Raw genomic sequence first — 25219 nt, forward strand, 5'->3', positions numbered from 1 at the left:
GGTCATAAGTAACAGCTTTTCCAGATTGGAACGTTTATGAGTAGACTAATAATCAGTAAATAAGGTGGTATTTTTCTTGTTTAGTGCAGCAAAATAAATGTCTCCTTCTGATAAGGAGACTCTCATCAGTAATAAAGGGGAGAAAGACACAAGACGTTACTTACTAAGTGAATCACCAATGAACTTTACAGTAGAACTGTAAACATGTGAGGCCTCAAAGATCCAGGTCGCAAGGGGCGTCCCTTCCCAAAAGAACAGAATTTGATGCTATTTATTTAATAAATAAAGGAACCATGGCAACATCTTACAAACAAGTATTTAAAAAGTCTTAGGCCACGGTGTAGGACAGGTGGTTGTTTTTGTACAAGTTCCTATTGGTTCAAATCTGTCATTATTGAAAAGTTGTTTAGTCCGAAAGAATGACAAAGCATCAGCAGGGACAGTCATCTTTATATCGCCAGATGGAAGTGGCAAAACTCTTGGTTAGCAGTTGTGCCTGTTTGCTGGTAGAGAGGCAACAGTAGGGTTGAAAAAGAATTGCCGGTGGAAGTGGATATAAAGGAGAAACAAAACCAGTATTATAGGCTTAGGGAAAATAGGGGAGCCTTGGAACAAACAGATGTTCAACACCTTAATTATTTTGAAGTGTGATCATGCATTTCCTTGATGTGGGTCTGACTCCTTTGCCCAACAAAAATACGAGGATTAATACAGCAGCTTTTGAAATGCCAGAATTAAATATAGATATAAAAAAACTTTGGCATTCTGTATATCTAAATGTCTATATATTTTGTACAATCTTTGATTGTTTTGGCATGTATGTGAAACTTACACAAAGCTAAAGATAAAGCTATAAAAACTCATGATCCTTTATTAACTTTCATTTGTTTCAGTTGCTAATTTGTGATGTACAGTCAATGCGTGTTTCACCCCCATCCCCTGCTAAATATTATTACAATATGATCTATTGTTGTATGCTCATGGAACTAAATGGTTGCGACACAGATCTGTATTTTAATTCCTCACCCTCTCAAAGGCACCAGTGTCTACAGTAAACTATGCAATTGCATTCTATTGTTGCCATCACTCTATGTATACTGTTCTTGAACTATTGTGTCTCAAATTGATCATTATTTATGGATCCTGTCACAATTACTGCATGTTTTTTCCAAACACATGTTCAACAGTCAATATTATATCTCTTCCATTGTCACTCACCAAATCACATACAAGCATTTGGGACAAAAAACATCTCTAGACTAATAATTTTACCTGTTGTCTACTTGTTTCAATGAGAGCCTTTTTTGCATAACCCTTTGACGCAAAACATATCACATCGACTAGACTTCCAATAGATACTGACCAATTACCACAGCCACCTGCAGCATAGTGTTGTTTTACAAATGTGCCATCTTTTTTTGGATGCACATTACATATAATATTTCTCGACGACCTAGTCACACATTATTGAACCCTGATATATCACTTTCGTTCTTGCAGTGCAAGAATGTTTAAAAGAGGGTGCTAACACACCTCAAGAGGCTTTTGACTGAAAAACCACCTACGCATTCTGATATGCTCCTCATGGATTGCATGAACACCACACACACCTTTTACCAGTAAATGCTGCCCGTCCTTTTCCAGATTATCACCCACTCCTTTACCACTAGAGGCACTGACACATGTATTTACTCATTATTTTACCTATACTTACTGCAGGTTGTGTTGCTTACTTGCAATCTCAAAGAAATCATGTTTCTTTTTTTTCAGGCCTAATAGTCTCTCATCCTCTTTGTGATTCTCAAGCTCACAAATAGCCATTGTGCACATTTTCGCCTGTAATACACCCTGTTAGCCATGAGTATTTCTTTTAGGTCACACTACAAGCCATGACCATGGATGCCACTTGGTGTCAGATCCTCCCCAGCATGCACTATTAACTGACCCTTCCTAAAACCCATCAAACTACTCTAATCAGAGATCTTTTCCTGGGCCTTCAACATGCCATCCTCAGGTTAGTTACTAACGGAACATAGATGGAATCGCTTGGCTAGGGGGCGCTCTCCCTTCATCCCATTTCACCAACAATCTAGCATTATATTCTATAATAATACTCTATGAGACTCCATGGACAGTCTGTACTACATGAATTGCAGAAATATTTCTCAGCTAACATCTACACTATGTAAATACTCACTCATAACTTTCAACCCCCTACCCCAACTCTTTTTTCTGGCCAGACTGCAACCAAAATGGACCAGTTTGTGAATGAACAGGTGCAACACCTACCAGCTCTCTACCACAACCGTATTTTACCCTTTATCTATTACCACCTAATACCTCTACCAAACACTGTGCTCTATATGCATTTTCACATAACTTTACACAGTGGATTAAAATTTAACTACTGTTGACAATCACTGCCACATGCACACCACTTAGACAGTGTATGAGGCCTGACGAGGAGATGATTATTAGGAATTTTATGTGTTCTGTTCAATGTTCTTTTCAGTTGTTAACACAAAACAGGACTACTTTTTAATTTTGTTATGTCTTAATATTGTTTATTCCAAACTAGTTCATTGTGCTTTATGCAGCAACAAGGTGGCCAGCACGTGTTTCTCGGCTATAATGTTGCTTCATCGGGGCCAATGAATTTACTAATGTTTCTATCAATGATCAACGTTTATTGGGTTTCCAATCCCAATAAAAATTGAACCGCAGCAAAAAAGGCAATCTTCATGTCATAATTAGAAGAGCAATTTAATTCATTGATACACTTATGTGCATACATTCAAACTGTTTTCAATATGGCATGATAACGGTTACAGCTCAATCTCACTCCTGGAGCAAGCAAGACAGATCTATAAAGGTTATCATGCCAAATGCTGACACCTCAAACATATAGATTATAAAGATTCCTAACCCCATCTTCCAGGGCAACGCTAAAACATAGAGGAAGAAGCGGTATAAGCTAAGAAAATCATGTCTTAACCGTCTCAAGACCTCAGTTTTAGGGAACGTGAATTTTGAGCCTGAAGAGGGGCTACTGAAAGTGGATTGAGGGGGTGGGTTTGATGCTGGCGCTCTGTCTGAAGGATTATTCTTAAGGATAAAAGCAATATGGTAACAATTTCCAATTAAGACCAAATTATATTTAGGAATTAGCACACTTCTTACACTGAGCAAGAAGGGCTCTAAGTCAGCAAGGATGGGAGCAGGAGAACTACTAAAACAGAAGATACGTATTTTGAAGGAGTAAGAGTACAGGCTGTATTCCAACTGTATAGGGCCACTGACAAAACGTATCCTATTGAACAACTTGTATGTATTAGAAAATGGCCGGAAGACCTGTAACAAAAAATGTCTTAAAGTCGATGGATACTGATTTGGAAGAGGGCAGTTGTATGATTACATATAGAGCTTCTGGAGAGAGATTTTGTCATGCAGAAAATATATAACAAGTATTCAGCTACAAATGAACCCTTCACACACCCTTAAAAAGCATGCTGTGAAAAAGAGAATAATCCACCTGTCAAAGCCAATGGGTCAGCTTGTCACTCAACGCTTGTTGGCAGCCTTACTGACCACTGCAAAGAAATGGAAAGCTATGGGCCTCTCTACAATACGTTTGTGGAGGTCTAAGATTTGGGATTTACATGCTATGGAACAGCAACTTCCAAGGACAAAATTGAAATTCAAAAAAATCTGGGCACATTTTCATATTTTTTTTAGAGGGATGTCTCTTTGGCGCAGTCTCATGCCTACTACAGCTGATTTGTGCAGCTGGAGTTGCAACCTCCCCTGAAAGCCTTTTTCACTAAGGTTTTGAATATTATGATTTAAATGTGACAAAAAGTCTTTAAAAACTTAGGGCCATTTGCATGAACACATTTTCCCATAGACACAGAGTGGGCAAAACTGCTTGCTACATCTGGCCCTTAGTGTACGTCATATCTAGATTGCATATTGTTGGCAGCATAATGTCTTTGTGATAGGTCCCTATGCTGTGCATGATGTTATTCCTCCTTAAATGCAGTTTATAATTGCTACTGATGCTTTTAGCTTTCTCAATGAGAAACCATTAAATAAAGTTTTTTAAATAAAACAGGAATGTCAGAGGAGTTAGAGGACGCCTCATAATTCAATGGAATTTAAAGGCAAATTCATCTATAACAGGAAGTCTAATTACGTTAGGTACTGATATGTCAATGAACCTTTCCACAAATACAATTTTGCATGCTGTTTGTGTAGTTAGTGTTTATGTCAACACTGTTGGGTGATTTTTATTTTTCTGCTTTGTAAACATACCAGTCTACTACACTCTCACAGGTCACTACACATCCTCTATATTATTCTTCTACTGCTACTCAGGGGGAACATTGTTTTTGTAAATATCTTTTCACAACAAATCATTTGCAGAAATAAATGTGGCTTTCACCTGTTACAAGGTTCTTCTCTTACAGTCACTGACCAGTACTCATGTTACACATGCAGATATATATAAATTTCAGGGTATCGTGAGTATGGTGAGCCATCATGAACCTCAACACTTCTGGAACCCTACCTGGGACCAGTAAAATCTCTACCCTCATATTGACTCAGATATTCTTCGACTTTACCTCAGGCCTTCAGCTTGTATATCACTGGATTCCTAGTCTTTATTGTTTTGGAGTTATTAGTGTTTAAATTCATGCCAGGCTCCCAGAATTAAATTCCTGTTTCAATTCTACTGGTTGAACTTGTAAGAACAGTGAGTTCCCCTGACAACTGAAATACAATGACGTTGTCCAGCCAGTTCCGCAAATCCAGCTGTTGAGATGTGCTAATCCCAGGTGGACAATGTTGGGGATCCTATTTCTATTTAGCACGCATGCTGCTTGCAATGAATGTGTGATCAGTTAGATCCTCAAACGATTTCATGTACCCAGTACAGCAGACTTCGTACTTGCTACTGAAACCTGGGATAGCCCTTTTTTAACTGGGCATGGAGACATGGCTAAATTAGCTTCTGGCACCTTTTAACTTTTTCACCAATAGTTAGATATCCAAACACCCTATGAAAGACGTTTGCTAAGTTATCTCCAACAAACAAAAATCTACAAAATTTACAAGAATATTCATATGACCTAAAGTAATCCAAACATTTTAATTTTTAACTATGCTACTTTGGTTAATGCTGTTGGTGCCTGGTAGAAGCAATCCCAAATGCCTGTCAGTGATACACAATGTAGTTAAAAGAAGAGCACATGCCTATAAAAAGAAATTAGAAAAACACAAACTGTACGGACTTGGTCTTAATTGGAAAGCAATTTACTTTCAATGTCCAAGGTAAAAAAAAATGTCCGGGGTAAAGTAAAGTATACCTTTCATAATTGGTCAAACAAGAGAGGAACACAATGCTATGCATGCTATGTAAATGCTTCAAGGAGTGAGTAAAACAGGTATTTAAAGGCTGTCTTACAGAATTATGAATATAAGCAATTAGACTTGCATTTGGATATTTTAATGCTGTTGTAATGGCTGAACATCAACATGATGCCGAAAAACACTCTGTGGAAATAGACCGTGGGAGAGAATAGGCAGGAACTGATATATACTGAACAGAAGAATTAATGACTGACCTGTACAGGTGCCCAATCAGGGCAGCAAGTGTTGCTCTGTTGACCCTGGGGAGGTGGTTGATCAGTTCCATATATCTATCCAGGCGTTTAGATCTCACAGGGATTGCTGCAAGACAGACACAAAATTATGAATAGGAAAAATGACCCAACAATACGTGTGTGCATATTCCCACAGAAGTTGAAGAACAGCGTACGCTGTTGCCTTCCCCATGATTGATATCCCCAGTGGATGAAAGTTTTGTTTTCTGAGTACTACATGTGTTTAATCAAACTGTACACAGCAGATCTTCCACACTATCCACCAAGCAGTTGCTCACCTTCAGAGTATGTCCCTTTTTTTTTTGAGAACCACATTTTTATTATTTTCAGTAAGTTGAAAACAGTGCACACACAATAAGCACCAACACAACACTAATGTGAGCACAAGACATAGGATGCAGTCTGTTAATGGACACCCAGCGATCGGACGTACATTACAACAAAACATCATGATAGGCCCACAATTTCCCGATATTTTGTCATGTTGTTCCAGACACCCTCAAGCCTCATAGATAGTTTTTTTTTGACAGGCACACCAATCCACCCCCGCCCTCTACCCCGCCAGCGAAGGAGCCCCGGGAAGCTTTCACCCACGTGCAATATCTCTCTTGGCAACCAGGAACGCAACACCTATAAGTCTCCGGTCAGCCAGTGAGCCCTCTAATTCTTCCAAAAGCCCCAACAATGCAACCTTGGTGCTTAATTCCTTACCAACCCCCTCCCAAAAAGGTCGTATTCAGGGACAATTCCAAGTTATATGGAGAAAATCTCCCCCCAGGAGACCACACTTAGTACAATCCGCCCCACCCCACATCCTCAACATTATTGCAGGGGACAGATAAATAGCGTGGAGATAGTTGAACTGCACCATTCGCAGCCTATGGCTAACTCATGGGGGGACAACAATGCCTCCTGCCAATAATCCTCGTCCAATTCCCCTACCCAGTGCGCCCATCTGTGGTGCAGATGGTCTAACCCATCAGAGGCATTCGTGAGCAACGATTTGTATATTTGGGACACTGCTTTCTTCACCAGACTCCCAGTTAACAATTTGGCCTCTAGTGGGTTGTAGTCGGGGAGCTGGGTGTGCGTTGCAGCATGGGCCCCCAAGGCATGGTGCAACTGCAGGTATCGGAAGAACTGCGCCTGGTGCAGCTCATAGTGTTCTCTCATGTCCTGGAATGACATAAGATTGTCTCCTATATATACATCCCTTAAGTAGGTGACCGCTATTAAATGCCACTGTTGAAAGCCCTTTACTGCGGTGAGTTGGTGCAGCCAGTCTCCGTGCCATAGTGGGATCATTCGAGTAAGACGTCGTCCCATTTTATACGTTTCAGGACGCCCTCCAACAATTCACCGCCACCCGGGTGCAAGACGCCGCCTAGTCAGGAACCCTGCTGCCATACAGCATATCCAATAGGCTTCCAAAGCCCGCCTCTCGGATCTCAAGTCGAAACGCCGGGTCATTCCAACCCTCCGCAAACCAATCACTTATGGGCACCACCTGGGCAGCTAAGTAGTAAATATATAAATCTGGGACACCCATGCCTCCATTGTATGGGGACTACGGCGCGGTATGAAAAGCCACTTTGTGTCGCCCTCCATTCCAAATGAAATTAGTAAATTTAGATGTGGGAGCATGGAACCACACCTTTGGTATTTGGTAGGGATAATTCGCAAGGACGAAAAGGTATTGAGGTAGCCACAACATTTTAAGGAGGGCAGTGTGTCTGATGGGGTTGAGAGGGAGATCCTTCCGATGCTGCAGGTCCCTGTCCAGACGGCTGACAAGTTCTTGAAGTTAAGCACCCGCGCTAAGTCAGGCAAGGGGAAAACATGGACTCCCAAATATTTAAATAAGTTTCTTTGGACGGGGACCTTGGGACACCACAAACGACCCTCTGAATCCCCCTGACCTCCACCAAGGCAGATTTTCGGGCATTGACACAGAGTCCAGACACCTTCCCAAATCGATCCAGCAATTCCACACATCTGGGTCCCGATGCGGGCGGATCACTAAGAAACACCAGCACATCATCTGCATACAGCACCACTCTGTCCTCAAGCCCCTCTCCCCATCTCCAGCCCCACATCAGGAGATCACTCCGCAGCAAACACGCCAGTGGCTTAATCGCCAACGCGAAGAGCAGAGGGGACAGGGAAATTGGAAATGTCTGCTAGAGCACCCCATTCACCCAAACCTGGGCTGTGGGGTGATGATACATGAGACGGATCATCCAGTGAAGCAAAGGTCCCAACCCCATGCGCGCCATGTATTCCCACAAGGCTGTTTCGAATGCCTTACAAAAATCTATGAGGAGAAGGGCCAAGGGGCTACCGGAGCAGGAGCCGTGGGAAAGGGCCACCTGGACTCGACGGATACAGTGACATGTGCTCCAGGCATGAAGTCACATTGATCTGGATGAATAAGGTGGAGCAGCGTACCCGTGAGACGCTGAGCCAACGCCTTAGCATATATCTTTAAATCAGTATTGATAAGGGAGAATGGCCGATATGACGCACATTGGTCCGAAGCCTGCCCCTCCTTGGGCAGGACTACAATCGTGGCACAATCAAGTTCAGGAGGAAAGGCCTCCGTTGCTAGGGCTGCATCGTAAAGATTCAGGAGATGGGGTAACAACACTGAGCAAACTTTTCGTAACATTCGATTGGGTAGCCATCAGGCCCAGCGGTTCTATCACCATTAGGTGAAGAGATGGCGGCATCCACCTCCCCCGCTGTTAGTGGTCGGTCCAAGTTTTGAGCAAGGGTACAGAGGACAGTTGGTACCGGTAGGTCCCAGACCATGGAATCCTTCTCCACCAGGCGCGGGAGGGGATCTTTGGTATACAATTACTGGTAATAGTCTGGCAAAGGTTTGAGCAATCTCATCTAACTCCACGTGGGTGTTCCCTTTTCCGTCTCTTATGGCAGGCACCACTTTGGCTACTGCCCCATGCGTTGCTAACCAATAGAGCAGTTTACCTGACTTATCGGCCATCTCTTACACCCTTCTTGTCGAGGCCTGCCAGCATTGCTTGGCCTCCTCAAGAGATATTTGGTGTAGTTCCAACCGCGCCAAGACGAGCTGTCTTTGCACTGTTAGTGCATCTGGGTGTCCAGCACGCCCCTCCAGCTTCAATATCTTAGCCTCAAGTTGGTCACAGCGTGCCCTCTGGAGTCTCTCCTGCTCGCGAATGTAGCTTTTGATAATACGCCCTATTGCTGGCTTGCACACCACCCACACCGTCGTCCCACAGGCCTCCAAGCCCACATTTTGCTGAAAGAAAGCCTCCAGTCCCCCCTCCACGAAACTAGCAAATTCCGGGGACTGCAGGTGCCAAGCATTGAACCTCCAAATTGATGTGACCAGCACACATCACCCCACTTGGCAAACAGTGGGGCGTGGTCGGATATACCCCAAGGAAGGATTTAAGTAGACCTCAGACTCAGTACATCCGCCGCTGGGTGCCCACATAAGGTCAATGCGGTCCTCGGTGTGGTGGGCGTTAGACTACTGGGTGTAGGTACGTTTGCGTGGGTGCCACACCCTCCATACATCGCAAAGCCCCCATGAGTCTGTCCAACTCTTAAGGTTCGCAGATCGGGTGTAACTGGCGGGGCTGGGCTCTGCAGAAAAATCCCAGATCGGGTCTGGCACTGCATTAAAGTCAAAACCTACCAGCATGAAGCCGGCCAGTAGCGACGCCAAGAGCGATCCAAGCGCCGCACATGTGGCCTGCAGCAAATTCAGGGGAACATAGCAGGACACCAAGTTATATTGCTTGGCCTCCATCTGGCCCTCGATACCAATATACCTCCCCAACGGGTCCCCGTGAAGCTTAGTGACGGCCAGTGGTACCGACCTGTGGAGCAACAGAGTCACTCCACGGGACTCGTGCATAAACCCCGAGTGGTAGACCCTGTCATATCCAAAACACCCTAGGAAGGAGCAACAAGTTCCCAACAAGTACGTCTCCTGCAGTAAGACCACCTCTGGGGCGTGCCTTTTAATGTATTTGAGTACTGAGGTGCATTTGATACGGTCCAGGAGCCTATAAACATTCCAGAAAATGATCAAAATCCTCTAACACACAAGACTATACAGGTCTGGCTCACAGGGCGTCCCACCAGACAAGGGACAGCGCGTGGGGCGGCAGACCACACAACCAAAAGCCACCTCTCCATCGCCAAGTGTCTGGCCGTGTCCGAAGCATTATTATGTGGAACAGTTGTGGTGCACAAAACCTGCTTTTGAACATGAAAACAGCATACAATATGAAACACTGTAACTACGAAAACCATCCCCATCCCCCCAAACTCCCTCCCACCCCATACTTCCACCCAAGAAGCATCTATGGCCCCACAAACATCCTAATCTACAATAACTTGTGGAGGTGCTAGGTGATCTACAGCTGGATAACCTCCCGCTCATGGATAATCCGCCTAGCAGCTTAAGTATATTAGTACTAATCATGTAATAAGAGGCATACCCTGCATATGCACCCTCACCCCTGAACATAACCACACTCACATCCCCCGGGCCCCCACCTTGGAAGGATTTGGGACTACAGTGACTCAGATTAAACATAAAGCAGTACTGTTTATAGTGGCATTCAAAGTTCCAAAGTTCAAAGCCATGACCCAGTTGCTGTGAAGGAGGACACCCATTAGAGTAAAAAATGGCTGGAGTGTCAGACAAAGATTAGTCACGGGTCTCCGCCTGCATCGGATCTGGACCTAGGGCTCGGCTCGCCAAGGTATCTCCTCCACCATCATGCCTGGGGTGCCTCCGCCTGGACCTCTGCCGTCACTGGCAAGCCTCCACACTAGGCCTCGGCAACTGTGCATCAGCCCCGTTCGTATAGTCTACCACCACATCACTTCTGGGGTGCAGCTCCCTCTGCTCCATCGCCCATTCCCAGGCCTGCTACAGTGTTTCGAAGAACAAGGAGGAAGCACCATATATCACCTTCAATTTAGCAGGAAAGAGGTGCCTATAGCGAATGCATAATGCCCGTACCTTTTGCTTAACTTCCTGGTAAGAGCATCTGCATTGTTGCACAGCGCGAGTATAGTCTGGGAAAAGTAGGATTTTGGCATTCGAATAGCGAAATTCCCCCTGGGAGTGGGCCTCCAGCAGAATAGTGTCTTGGTCTATGAAGTTCAGGATGTGGACCACCACCGGCCGGGGAGGAGCCCCTGGTGAAGGTCGCCTGGCCAGTGCTCAATGCGCCCTCTCCACCACGAATAAGCTCAAGAACTTCCCTTCAGGCATCCATGATCAAAACCAGGTCTCCATGAGATCCACCATTCTGCCTCCTGTGATTTCCTCTGGCAACCCCACCCGGTGAAGATTATTTCTCCGCGACCTGTTTTCGGCATCCTCTCCTCCAGGCCAGACACCTTTGAGGTGAGTTGGGTAATCTGAGTTTGAAGTGCGGACACTGCATCCTCCACTGTAGAAATTCTGGTCTCAGTCCCAGTCACCCTCTCAACAACTCGCTGCAAATCCTGACACACCAGGTCTACTCGGTCCCTGTCCATCTTTGACTCAACCGCTTCCGTAGTGTCTTGGATTGCTTTCAGGAGTGTCACCATGTCTACAGGGGGGAGCAGGGGCTAAGCTGACCTCCCCAGTACCCTGAATCCCTGGCCTGTACAGGGTGCAGTGTATTGATCCATTTTAGTGTGTGACGTTTTAGTCTGGGTATTTTTGTCCCAGCCCATTTCTGTGATCCTTTGTTTGAACGTCCCCTCTCAAAAAAAACACAGTCACACTGCAGATCAGGATCAAAGATCAGAAGGCCATGGCAGTGCTAATGCAGAGCTCGGACCCCACCTCACATTAGGTCAAGGCGTCTCCCTCTCAGATCACTGGGCCCCACCAGACCAGAGGGCCCCAGGCAGAAGCATCACCCCAGGGCCCGGGAGAATGCGAATCTCAACAAGGGAACCCCAGCAGAGGCACAAGCTGGGTGCGGCTATCTCCAGTCGTGAGGGTCCGAGGCCCACTGCAGTTCAGTCCAGGCCCCTCAAAGGTGCCCCACGATTCGGAATGGCCCCACTTCACCGCCGGCCAAGACCGCGATACAGCCCCAACACCACGGCCCCAGCGCTAGCAGCCTGTCTGCACAACCGCTCCAATTGATCGTAGGAAGTTCACAGTCATGGGGGGTCGGGGCTATGTTGGCAGGGTGGTGAATCACGCTGTGTCCCCGAAGGAGGTAAGTACTAGAGGGGGCAGCTCTACAGGGCCCCACAAGACCCATCGGCACCTCAAGGCGGCACCCAACCAAGCCGCACTGACGCTCCCCCAGGCTCCCATGCGGCCCAACTCAGCGGTCGTCTCAGGTTCTACAACGATCAAGTACTCCTCGGGGGTGCAGTCTCCACCTTCACCTCACCTCACAAATGCCTTCGGCCCGCAATGCCACTTCCTCACTCTCTGATCACCAGGGCCCCTGCGCATAGATTCCACAACCAGGCCCCCTCTGCTCCCAGTCCCAGTACTCCTTGAGGCCTCACCTGCAGTCTCCCGGCCTCCTCCAAGCGCCGACTCTCCGGCCTATGCTCGACGGGCCGGCTCCAGATTCAGCCTCCTGCGCATGCTCCCGCAGCCGCTCTGGACCGCCATGGGACTCGGCAAGCTCCCGTCAGGTGTCCCAGGCTGCCTCCACCCTCACCTCCGGGTGAGGAGTGATACGCTGTTAGACATGCTCAACGGAAGACTTCAGAGGAGCGAGAGCTCTCTCAGTTAGCGGCCGCCATGATGGCTCGCTTGGCCAAAAAAAATAAAAAATGCCACTTTTGTTTTCGCAACTTTTTTTTTTAGTTATCTGAATGTTATTTCACAATATACAATATAGCTGTGTATTATATTGCAAGAGCAGAAATTTACATGTAATGTTTGCAATTAATTGTATCCTTAAATAAGGCTTACTCTCTGCCATAGACCTACCAAAGCTGTCCATTGTTTTTAGATCTTAGTCAGTCCAAGGTATAGCTCATTGAGGTTCATTGTCATTGTCCAAAGAAGGTGACATTTAATGTAGTTCATCTGACTTTGTAGTGAGCTCTCCAACTAAAATTAGCCCCCTTTTCATGTGTGTCTGAAACTTGTTCATGTATAACGTCAGATAGGTTTTTCATGGTGTGAATTTCCACACCTTTCCCCACCAGATATTAATCTTGACGGTCGACTGAAGTTTCCAAAATGTGGGCATTAGCCAATCTTACTGCTAACAGAAGGTGGGCGATCACCTTCCCCACAGGTGTAATTAGTAGATTTATCCTGTATCCCCCCAGGCTGCCAGAGCAGCAGCAGGGAATGGTGTGGAAGAGGACTCCAGTCACAGCTTAAATTTTGACAAAATCTCTTTCCAAGACGTTTACATATGGATGCAGGACAACCATGCATGCAATAGGGTGCCTCTTTCACCACATGCCTTCCATCACTCCCCAGATCTACAAAACACAGCCTGTAGCCTAGCTGGGGAGAGGTGCAATCTTGTAATTATTATATATGTGTTTTCCTTGTGATGTAAGCATGTAGATGCCATATTATTCGATTCCCCATGTCTCTTATGATATCTTAGCCTATGTCCATTTCCCAGAGGCTAGCATATCTGTGTTTATATGAAGGGGTACAGATGTTCACTATAGCACTGTAGTCAAGTAATACTCTTATCTTTGCTTGTTTGTGACCATTACCTCTGTCTGTGTCTTCTCTCTATTTGCCAGGGCCCTTCTCTTCCACCTTTTCCCCTCAGTCAGAAGTTGCACACATCTACATTTCTTCTCTCACTAATAGTTCAGGCTTTCTAAAGGTTTGTCAATTGCGGAGAGTCCTAACCCTGCATTAAAATCCTCTAAGGTCTGTGGGTTATGTTGGTTCCATTTAATAAAACCTGGGTCTAGTATTCCGGACATAAAATCAGCGGTGTGCATTATTGGTGCTGTTGGACAGAGTATGAACATGCAACTTTCTTTCATACAATAGACTGCCAATGTTGCTGCAGAATCATTGTGGTTTGCATACTAAAGGGGCCTCAGATCTAGCTCTGAAGTGGATCTATGGCAGGTACTGGAATCTGATGCAGGGGAAGGCATGCTCCACCTGTACCCATGGTTTGCTTTTAAAATTGTGGTTTTCATTTAGAGTGGGTCTGACTGGGGCCTCTACAATATATTTATGGATGTTGGGAGGCCCAGTCCCCCAAACCTGTATACAGTGTTCAACTTCACCACATGAAACTCAGTAGTGTATTTCTTTTAATTTGAGGGAGTACAACCTTGGGGAACCCCAGTAGTAAGGTCTGAACCACACAGTAAATGTGGCATGAACTTCATTTTAAACTCATTATCCCCCCATGCAGGACTCCTCCAGCTTCCTCCACTGACCGAGATCTTTAAAAAGTTTCAAGAAAAGTGGGGGATGTGACATTTATATACATATTGTGCCTTCTGTGACAGAGAAACTCCAAGGTATTTTACTGGGCCCTCAGTCCAGCTGAAAGTACTTTGTAGTAATGGGACACAGCAGGCATTTTTTTGGACTTGGAAATGCTCAAGCCATGAGATTTTGTGAGTTATTTTAAAGCCAGCCACTTCTACAAATGTATTGATATCTTCTATGAGAGCAGAAAGATGAGATATGGAATCCGTGATGAACCATACAGGTCATCTTCAAACAGTGTGGCTTGATGTTTCAGTAGGATCCATTTGAGAACTCTGATGTTCGGGATGATGAGGATTCTTTAACTAGTGACTCCAGGGGGTATTCTGTTGTTGTTATAGGAATATTTTTGAAGATTTTTCAGTTGACCTTAATTTTGGTAAAATACCATTTGTGATTGGTTTGGGTGAAAGTTCTCATTAGCAGACCTATCTTTATTTTGTCGAGGGCTTTGTAATAAACTTACAGTTGACATTGTCAAAGATCTTCTCTGCATGAAGCAAGAGAAGAACAATGGTCTCTGTCTTCTCACTGCTGTATTATCAGCTGTCTGGTGACTATATATGAGGCCTGACTGTGGGATAGATATTATTTTAGGCCAAGCTGCCTGGCAACTAGAATGAACATAATGATTTAACATTCCAGTGAGTAGCAAAACAGTCCTATGTGTATTACAAGATGTTGGATCTTTATCTTGTTTTATGAGAAGGGTCGAGCGGGATTCAAGCACAGAAATTGTCTGTGAGTGGGGACGCTAGGACGCTAGGATGTTCACATAGTCTTCACAGAAGGAAACAGGGAAGACATCTGGCCTTCTGGCCTTTTCCAGACCATATTTTATAGCTGCCCTAACCTAGTCTATTGTCATTTCCTCTTCTAGCACCTCTACAATATCTGAATTTTGCATGGGTTGATTATAAGCTATTAGATAACCATAGTGTTTGATCTGATCTTGAAACTGCTGCTGAGAAACGGTACTGTGGGGAAGCCACTTTCATCCTTTATCTCTTTTATCACATTACCAGACTGTATCTGTTTTAAAGTGCACACCAATATTTTGTCTGTTTAGTCCTCTTTTTCAGAATATATGTGTTTCCTGGCTGCTTCTTTCATTAGGAGATATTCCCCCCTTACCTGTACCCTACAAGTACATCTAGAACTGTCTATTTAATGTGGAGATTATAGTTGTAAATGTTGTACTTTTAGTCCCAATTTGTTTTGTTTCAGTAGTTTTTCAAATTTGGACATGCGGGGGGATCACCTCCCCTCTTATTACTGCATCCCATATTATGTCATAACCTACTTCTACATAATCATTTTCATCAAAGTATAGTTTTATGAAGTTCTATAATCTGTTCTTTAGGATCGGATTTCTTAATACTACATCATTAGCTATTCAGAAACGTGTCTGGTTTTTTTTGTAGTGGGATCGAGTCGAGCGAAAGTTATACCACGGCATGATCCAATAGTGTTTTGACCCCTATATACTACTCTAGGGGACAGACCTCCAGGACTGGGAAAGAAGTAAATTAGTGTTTGGTAGAGATGTACACTGGGAAAGAATGTGAATTTCTTTTCCCCCATACAAATGTGTCCCAATCTCAAGAAGGTTTAGATCTTGAATGACTTGTGTAAAAGATGGTGGGGCATTGGGGCACGCTTGCCTTATGGGGGTTGTGTCCTATATTGGGTGAAGTATTACAATAACATCTCCCCTGATGATTAGGTCCCCTGCTGTGAAAAGAGGGACTGGGGGTGGAAGTAAAATGCAAAACAGTTCCCTTGTCCTTTATTGGGCACCTACTCTGTTATAAATGTCATGGAGAGGTGTGCTTCTGATGCCTAAATATCGGCCTCATTAGCCATGTATTTAGCAACTAAAGTAAAATCTAGGCCTCATCGTAGTAGGACCACAACACCTTTCATTTCAGTATTATTGATGGCAGGAAGTTGTGAAGGAAACTAGTATGATCATAGGCTATTTTTGTTATGTACATGAGTTTTTTTTTAGATATGTGATATCTTCGTCCTTATTTTTCAACCAATGTAAGATTGCTCTGTGTTTTACTGGGGAGTTAAGTGCATGCACGTTTAGAGACACTACTGTCAGAAGATTCATTTGTTAGATAGTATTACTATTCTATATTGTCTTTTTTCAATGAACATTTCTATCTTTCCTTCCTTCCTAACCCACATATGAGCATCCTCAATGTGTAAAGGAATGCTTTTTGGAGCAAAGTTGACGTGATTTAGCTGAAGGTTTTATGCTTTGCCAAGGGTTACTGAGGATCAGTATTAAAAGAGCGAGATTAAAACACCTTTGAAGGAAATGAAGCACAACATCTTTGATTCTGTCATAATACCGTCAGTCTGTGAAGGTTCACCCTGGTCATCACTTTGAGAGGTACATTTTGAAGCATTTGGTAGGCAGAGAAAACTCAGTGTGTATGGTTGAGCACTATGTCTGCAGTATCAACATCTGGGAGGACATGGCAAACACGTTATATAACATGTTGTTCAATGTCAGCACTCAGGAGAAACAGGTTGATACCTCTGATCCTGAACTCTAAGGGAGCTGTTTTCTCCAGCTTTGTGTTTTTCAGGGATTAGTGTCCCCACAAGGTTCTTATAGAGGCTGGTCATTTCTTGTTATGCTTTGTGGTCTTGTTCTCTGTATTGTGCATACAACAACAACCAACAGTATCCATGGACATAAACTAAACATGCCCAGTGTAAAACATGCCTAGTATATGGTTTTGTGGGTCTAACCCTGGAGAATATGTCCAGGCCCTACTCACCTGCATCCAATTAGTGTCCTTTAACTGTTCGGTCAAGATATTGTGTGAGAAAATGCCCTTTTTACAGAATCTCCCCCACTTTTTGTTAGACTTAGTGCTGATTTATGAACTCTGAGCACTGGGCGCTGACTTCCAGTGCACAGTGTATGTGCTCTGACCCCTAAAAACATGTAGAAGAGGCTATTTCCCGATTAGCACATATAACTTAGTTGTAAATCCCTAGTACATGAAGTTAAATGTCACTAGAGGACTGCATCACCTGTTCTGTCATCACTAAAATGATAGCGCAAAACAAGTGTTCAGGCCTGTCCTGCAATGTGTAGTTTTAAAATTGCACGTTCGACCTGGGAATATAAACCTTTTGCCATGCCCAAACCATCCCTATTTAATACTCAGAAGTCATCTCAAAACTAGGCCATAAGTACCCTTGGGGCAGGGTGCATGGTAGTTAAAAGTGGGACATGTGTATTTAATTTGTACAGTGAATGATCTCAAAGTCATTTTTCACTATGACAAGGCTGACCCTCCCACAGAAAAACAGTGGATTACATTATCACACTTTATATATCTTCAGTTTGGGAATAGTTAAAACCAAGGTTCAAGGACTCAAATTAGTAGTCATTTAAAGTCCAAACTGATGGTAAAGTTGGATTTGAAATTAATATTTTTAAAATACCACTTTTAGAAAGTTGGTATTTTTCTGCCCTCTAGTAGCCCTTTCAGACATAATCCCCAGCTGTCGCCTGGCAGCCTGCTTGAAGGTGTGAATTGCTCTCAGGAAAGGAAAAAAGGCCTTGGCTGGGAGCAGGTGTGACCTCCTCTGACAGGATGTACTGGAGAATTTCACAGGTGTCAACGCAGAGCAAATCCCTGCTGCAGTTGTTTTTTCCCTCTGATCCCGCTAGCAGCCAGACCTGATGGTGATAAAAAGCCTCAAGAAAAAAGACTAAATCAGAAGTTTAGATTTCTCACCAGGACAAGCCTGGTCCCTATGTCCGACTAGTGCTCCCCTGCAGTCTGCCTTAATTTTTTACTGAACTGGTGTAGCATAACCAGATACCCGTGGCTGGTGCTTTGCGCTTTGTGGCATTAGCAAAATCTATAAATGCCAAAAATCATATCTCCGTTTCCCTGATTGATTTTTTGTGTCTATATGCTCAGTAAAATCTATACTACTTTTATAAACTGGAGTGGGATTTTTATTGTGTTGTGTTTTTTATTTTATTAATTATTTTGATACTCATAAATCCTGTAGATTTTCTTCTTTTAAGTTAAGCCTAATTGCTTCACGCCACAGCTACCCAAGACTGGGATAAGGTTTACATTAAAGGAACTTAACTGGACCCGATACAGACCAGTGAAATTATCAATTGGTGAGGTCTCACAACTACCCTAAATAATAATCCACTTTCCTATATATTGCAACCATGCTTTACGACACATGGAACCCAAAGCTAGAAAGTTGGTAAAAATATCATGTGAGGGGATAAAGCTTACTGATTTGTAGTTCAGCAGTCATCTTTATATTAGTTAGTGGCTTAGTCACTGGTAATTATAAACTTATCTAACTGACATTAAGTAGGTCATCCATCCTCTCCAGATGAGCAAAGCTGTTCAGTGCTTTCTTGAGGTAGATGGATGAGCAACGTTTGAACATAGGCTTCCAGGTTCCCACTTGCAATGACCTTTGTGATTTCATGGAGTCTTATATTGTAGTGATGAGAGCAATTTTCAGAGTTGCCCAACTTATCAAATAGATAATCGCACTACTTGTTCACCCATTTCAAGTGAGTGATCTGCCAAAGAACGCTCCAACTGATCCAACCTTATTTCTGCTTTCTGGAGTGAGTGATCTAACTCAGACAGCCTTCTGTTGACGTCTTATTGCAGTCATATAACCTCCTTTATAAACACAGTTAGACGTTCCAATATTGCTTCTTTTGTAGTCTGTGTCAGGAGATGAACAGTGCTCTGTGTTCAGTGATGTTGACTGACTGTGGGGATCTCGAAGGTCTGTTGTTGCTGACTTTTGTGGTGTCTCTGAGGAAGCAGCATATCCTTGATGAAGGTTGCTCTGGATAACGGGTTTATTGGCAGCCATGACTTGTGGGTGTCGTGGGAGGTCTAGGGTGGGTCCCCTCAACTCCGCTGTGAGAAGTCAACAAGGGCTTTTATTGCCAGTGCAGAAAAGCCTACAGTGAATCCCAAGTTGCCCCTTCGGACTCTCAGTCACTCTGGCCTAGCACCAGTTCACCTCCTTGGAGAGAACAGCTCTCCATTTCTCCCTGCTCTCTGTAGGAAAGTGCCCCTTTTTGACATGATCACCCCTACTTTTTGCCTGGTACATGATGCATTTTTGCCTTTAAGTGCACTGAGTTCCCACTATCCAGGTCCCCAGTGCCAGATCTCTTTCCCTAAAACTGCAATTGTTCTCCACTAGCAACACCCTTGGCACCCCTGTACGCCCCAAGTAAATGATACCCCTGGTACCTAGGGCGTGGGTATCAAAGATGGTTCTCAAGTGCTGCAGCACGTATTATGTCACCTTCAGGGACTTCTCACCTAGCTCATGCAAACTGCCATTGTAGGCTGTGTGTCTTAATGCAGCTAAAAGTGAAAACACGACATGGCACACAGCCTGTGTGCCATGCCCACAAACACTGCATGCAATAGATGTAAGTCACCTCGATTTTTAGACATAGTTAGTGATCAGGGAAGCTGAACACTGGTAAATACAAGTTCCACAGCTACATTATGGCTTCTCTGAAACTATGGACATTTGGTATCAAACCTCTCATATTAATAAACCGTCACTGATTCCAGTGTTGGATTTATTAATATATGCAGCCAGAGAGCACCATAGCAGAGCCCCCTGAAAACTCTACCAGCTGCTGGTGTACTAGCCGACCAGTTCTAGTCAGCCTGCCACCAACAGAGGTGTGTCTGACCTCCAAGGGTGAGAGCCTCTGCTCTCAATTGGTCAGGAACAAAGCCTGCTCAGGCAGGGGTGTTACCAAACCCCTCCCAACAGGATGACCTGCAAATCTGCATTCCAAAGCAGGGGACTTCAAAGAAGCCCACCACCCTTCGCATGCAGATCTGGCTTTCCTCAGAAAGGAGATGCCGACCTACCAACCCCAGGGCCCATTTGGCACCTACACAGGTGGGAAACTTAGTAGTCAGGAAGGAGTGTCCACTCTCAGGTCAGTTCCACTGCTAAGGTGAGCTGCCTGATGTAGACACAAAATGTCAAAGTCTGCCATACTAGGGATGGCAGAACTAGGAACTCTGAGACAGGGTTATGTCCACTCCCCACAGGAAGCGGCCACATCTAGGGGGCAGAGTGACCCCAGGGATAGGTAGCCCATTGGCTACTGCCCTACACCCCTAACGCCCCTAAATTCAGTATTTAGGGGAGCCCCTTAGACCATGAAATTAGATCTTGCTGACCTGAAGAAAGAAGGACACCCAGAGACGCAAAAATTGAGAGCTTAAGACCAGTGACAGACTGGGCACCATCCCTGCCAGTCAGCCTGCTGACTTTGACCATTATGCAAAAGACGCCTTTGTCCTGCAGCTGCTTGTGCCTTCAAAAGTCCAGGAAGATGACCAGCCTCACCCAAGCTCCAGGAACTCATGTGCAACAGCAGAGCTGCGTCCCTGCATCTTGCAGGCACCTCAAGAGACACTGTGAGGACCCCGGACTACCAAAACCAGACACCGGACAGGACCACTCCACTGGGCCACTGTGGTCCCCTGACCCTGCAGTGATAAAGTCCATACTGGGTCTTCCCACTGCGACCTTCAAGCCGACGCCTGCTGCCCCTTTCTGCAGACACCCCTTCTTACTACGTCCACCGCCAGTGATGGAAAACCAAAGGTCCACTACACGTCTGCACCCAGCCGCTCCGGACCGAGAAGAAGAGGACAACTGGTATCCCTCAACCCCCAGTCCACGCCTGCAGCCCCTATCAGCAGGTGGCTCTCTACCGCAACCACCCCTGGTGATGGAAACCCATCAGTCCAAGAAACCTCTGCATCTGGCCACCCCAAACCGAGAAGAAGGGGACCACTGGTGTCCCTATGTCTCTGAGCATCGCAAGAGTTGAGCCCACTTGGTGGTTCACCTGGACTGGACCCTCAGACCCTGTTTCCAGTGCCTTTCTGACCGGACTGGTCCCCATTGACTTCAACGAGGCACCCGGTGCTGAACTGCACCCCTGCACCCGGCAGCCCCAGTGCCGCCTGAGGTGACCTATAGGTGTGGCTAAGGACCCTGCCCCATACTCAATTAACTCTGGAAGATTGGTCCTGTAAGTCACTGCTGAGTCATTGTTTGCCGTATATGTTTTTCCTTCATAGGTTAACATTGCAGCTTTGGAAAATTGCACTAAGGGTCGACTTTTCAAACCTGCGAAAATTTCCATTGCAAAACATACTTACCTGATCATACTGATTCTAGTGACTAAATATATGGAAAATGTCGCTTACCCAGTGTACATCTGTTCGTGGCATGTTCCGCTGCAGATTCACATGCTATCCACAGATCCTGCCATCTAGTGTTGGGCTCGGAGTGTTACAAGTTGTTTTTCTTTGAAGAAGTCACAGCGCTTGGGCTGTGCTTGCAAAATCTTTTATGTTTAAAAAAAATCTTGAAAGGGGCTTAGAGTCCACCCATTACTTACCTAGTTTTAGCATTGGCTGGCTTCCACGAGGGCACCACATCGCTCTACTTACCATTGGTTGCCTCCCACGTGGCTCTTTGTTGGTCAACTCCTCCTCCTCACCTCAGTTGTTGTGCCGTGGAGACTGGACACAGGTCCAAGTACTGCTTCCGGTACTCATCTCCTTCCAGTAGCGGCAGCTGGATGCTTCTGATGTATGTATTTGTTGTTTAAATTACTTTCCCCCTTGCATTTTTTTAATTTTATTAGATACTTAGCACTCCTTACGAGTGCATCTACAGACTGTCTTCTTTTTTCCTTGGCTGCTCTTAGGTTACATTCTTGGCTGCTCTTAGGTTACATTCTTCGAGCACCCCAGAAATGTCCTCCCTCTTTTTTCTCCACGGTGACTTCAGTTTTAACTAAGCCATTGGTTCAGCACGAGCATTTTTTGAGATGGAGGCTATGTTGTTGCATCTGTGCCTGAGTTGTTTTTTTCTCAGCTGAAGAGTTTGAGGTGTTAATAACACAGGAGAGAAAGACTTGAGATAGACGTTTCTTTATTAGATGGAAAACGCCCGCCCTGCAAGGTGTCTCCAGAGTCATGGGGAAGGTTCTCCATTCGCACGTTACATCGTGTGTGAAAGAATGCAATTGTTTCAAGCAGAATTTCCTTAGCTGTGCCTGCTTTCGAAAACATGAGTTCCATCCCACCACTCTCAGACCTTATTGGAGGGAAACATGTTATCCATAATATTGTTTTCAAAAGCTTCATAATTTCACACCAAGGAACTGCAGAAGCATGCGAATAACCGATTTCACATTTACATATCTAACAAGATGATTGACTATTTTACATAAGCAGAACATTTTGGAGAGATGTGCTGCTACCTTTACCTACACATGAGTTATACTAATTCATTTCCTACAATATTCTGTGTACAGTCAGTATATTTTAATTTGTATAAACATGGGTAACGTATTAAAATGTACACTCCCCCTTTCAATCACGATACATTCCAGCTATGCGTCTTCGTTCAGAGACAAGAAAACATTCCAAATATCACCTTTTTTAAATTAATGGTAGGCAGCACAGCAGCTTGCACTGCTGTGTAACATGTCTAAAATTCATTGACAAAACCCGCAAAATCTCTTGTGTTAAGAAAGCAGGCTCTGGCAATAGGTTTTGCCTCTGTGAAATCTATTGGTTTTGTCAATTTCTTTTTAGACATGTTGCACAACAGCGTGACCTGCTGCGCAGCATGTCTTAAAGTAAAAAAAAAAAACACTATGATGTGATCAACGCTGGGCATGCCATAGCACTTTTTAACCTAAGGACATGCTCACAGCAGCTCGTGCTGTTATGTAATGTCTAAAGAAATTCACAAAACAAACCGATTTTGCAGAGGTGAAACCTACTGGCTTTGCCAATGCTTGTTGTAAATTAGTGTGGATCTCCTTACTGAGTTGTGTGTCTCATTTATTGACTGAATGCCTATGGTGAATATCTAACACTCCTCTCTGATAAGCCTAAGGATTCTCGACCACACTACTCTCCTAAAAGAGCACCTTTGGACTGCTAGAGCAAGCCCATGCCCACTCATAAGTGAATACCTTGTATCTTTGCAGAGTATACCCTGTTGGATCAAAGGAGGGCTCTGCCATCCTCTTGCAGACACAGTATTCCCTCTATGAAGTGCCAAATGCCAAGCAGAATTGTAACAAATTAGATTCCCTCCCCTGCCTTACCTCCATAAATATTTTACTTTAATTTTCCCTAAAGTAAGACTTGTGGTAATGGAAGAAATAATATTGCCCTATAAAGAAGCTGTGTCAAATAAAGCCACTCTTAAAAATAAATCTGGCCAAGACCAATTTCAAGCAAATATGTCCATGTTTCTTGGTTAAATCTTTCTGTGTTAAGTTTAGGCTGTCTAGAAGGGCATTAGATCATACACTAATAGTCTGGTATACATAAAGTGGTAATATACTATCCCATAAAAGCAGTGATAATGTAATTTCAATCATAAATGTAATTTCCACTCTGGTTTGTTCTTCAGAAAGATCACTATTACCTCTTTGCAAGTGAATAAGGTGGGAATGTGATAGAGGTAGACAGTAACACCTGGAACTACAAAGAAAGATACAAGGCGAAGTAGTGAATGGTGGTAATATTGAGCTGAGGGTGAGTTATGAAAGCATGAGAAAACAAGAGAACGAAAAAAAAGAAACAGACATCCAGAAAATAAAAACACAGATAAAAAGACATTCAAACAAAAGTGATCAAACTTGACATCCACAAAGCAGATTGAAACGTGTACTGAGTAGAGAATGAGATATACAACAATCACAGAGGCATGCAAAGAGCAGATATGCAGCTGGAAAAAACATCAAAAGAGAAAGATTCTAGATCACCTAGAAACCAGACAAAGATTAATGGAGATCACACAAGTAGACACAAATAAATCTAAAAAGCAGAGTTAGAGAGGTTACTATACAGCAAAGAAGACCACAAGTTACTGAAAATGAAAAGATAAAGAGACATAAAGAAAGCAGAGAGACAAAGTCCAGTCGAAACAAAGGCAATAGCTTAGGGTGGAAAGATGGTGGGAGTGATAAGGGGAAACAAATGCTTTAATAGTACCTGCGGCCTCCTTCCACTTTGGGTGCAACTCAGTTGTAAAGATGGGGTCCTCCAGCTCACGGAAAAAACGCTTAAGCACATCAGTAACGTCTTCAATGAAGTTGTCGCTGATGCGCAATTTGACATTACGGGCATCACGACGGAACTCATCCATGAGCACTTTAATTCGGGACTTGGCCCCATTCTTACGGTAGATGCCCTCATGCCGGAGACCTAAAGAGGGTACAAGTAGAGAGAGACAGTGTTCTGTTGACCATGGTCTCAATCAGCCCAATTCACCACGTTAGGTAGTAGCCAACACTTACAACCAGATGACACTGACTAGGTGATGTAACCACACCACCATGACATGAAAATTCAGCCAGGTATAACAATACTCGAGGAGCGATAACAGCCATAATCCGCTTACATATATCTAATTTCCCATAACAATTACACATAGTAGAAATAATAATTTAAGGTTGTCTAGTGCCTCATACTGCATTGCTGCCCGTTTAAGCACAACAAGGTGACAGGTATTATCCAGTTTAATGGCACTCAAAGTAAAGAACTCAGAAAGTTGAAAGGCTGTGTGTTCTTTGCCGATATTCAAACTTGTGACTCGATTGTCATTGCAGAATCTCCAAAGCTGTAGCAGGACCAACCATCTTTAGTTCCACAGCGGTGGCTACAATTTTTAAGGCAGCCTGTTCAGGGAGGATTTTTCATCTAAAAAATTTACTAACTGCTTTTCTATTTTGTAGCTTAGAAGAAATTAAAATGCTTTTCTTCTGAAAAGTGACACAATCTCTTTTTAAACTGGCCTTTTTCAAACTGTTTGACTTTCAGACTTTCAACAGGACGAATCCACTCGTATCCAGCCAGGGCTTCATTGGAGTCAAATCACGCCTATGGCTTGGTCCACCCTTTCCATAGACTATCATTGGTGATTTATCAAACTATTTTCACTTAAACCGTTAGAAATTCATATCTCAGGTTCCCCTTAATGG

At 44.1% G+C, this 25219-nt stretch overlaps 1 protein-coding gene across 5 annotated transcripts in view; it reads right to left on the minus strand.

Moving 5' to 3' along the window:
• ARAP3 (ArfGAP with RhoGAP domain, ankyrin repeat and PH domain 3) overlaps nucleotides 1–25219 on the minus strand; it is a 632921-nt gene that overhangs the window by 179496 nt on the left and 428206 nt on the right. For all 5 annotated transcript variants that reach the window (XM_069199483.1, XM_069199484.1, XM_069199486.1 and 2 more), the window contains 2 exons: nucleotides 24231–24443; nucleotides 5625–5730 (listed from right to left, as the gene is read on the minus strand). In XM_069199483.1, the coding sequence (XP_069055584.1) occupies nucleotides 5625–5730; nucleotides 24231–24443 (319 nt within the window). The remainder of the gene's footprint in view (nucleotides 1–5624; nucleotides 5731–24230; nucleotides 24444–25219) is intronic.

The sequence above is a fragment of the Pleurodeles waltl genome, chromosome 7, assembly GCF_031143425.1.
Source record: "Pleurodeles waltl isolate 20211129_DDA chromosome 7, aPleWal1.hap1.20221129, whole genome shotgun sequence".
NCBI classification, from domain to species: domain Eukaryota; kingdom Metazoa; phylum Chordata; class Amphibia; order Caudata; family Salamandridae; genus Pleurodeles; species Pleurodeles waltl.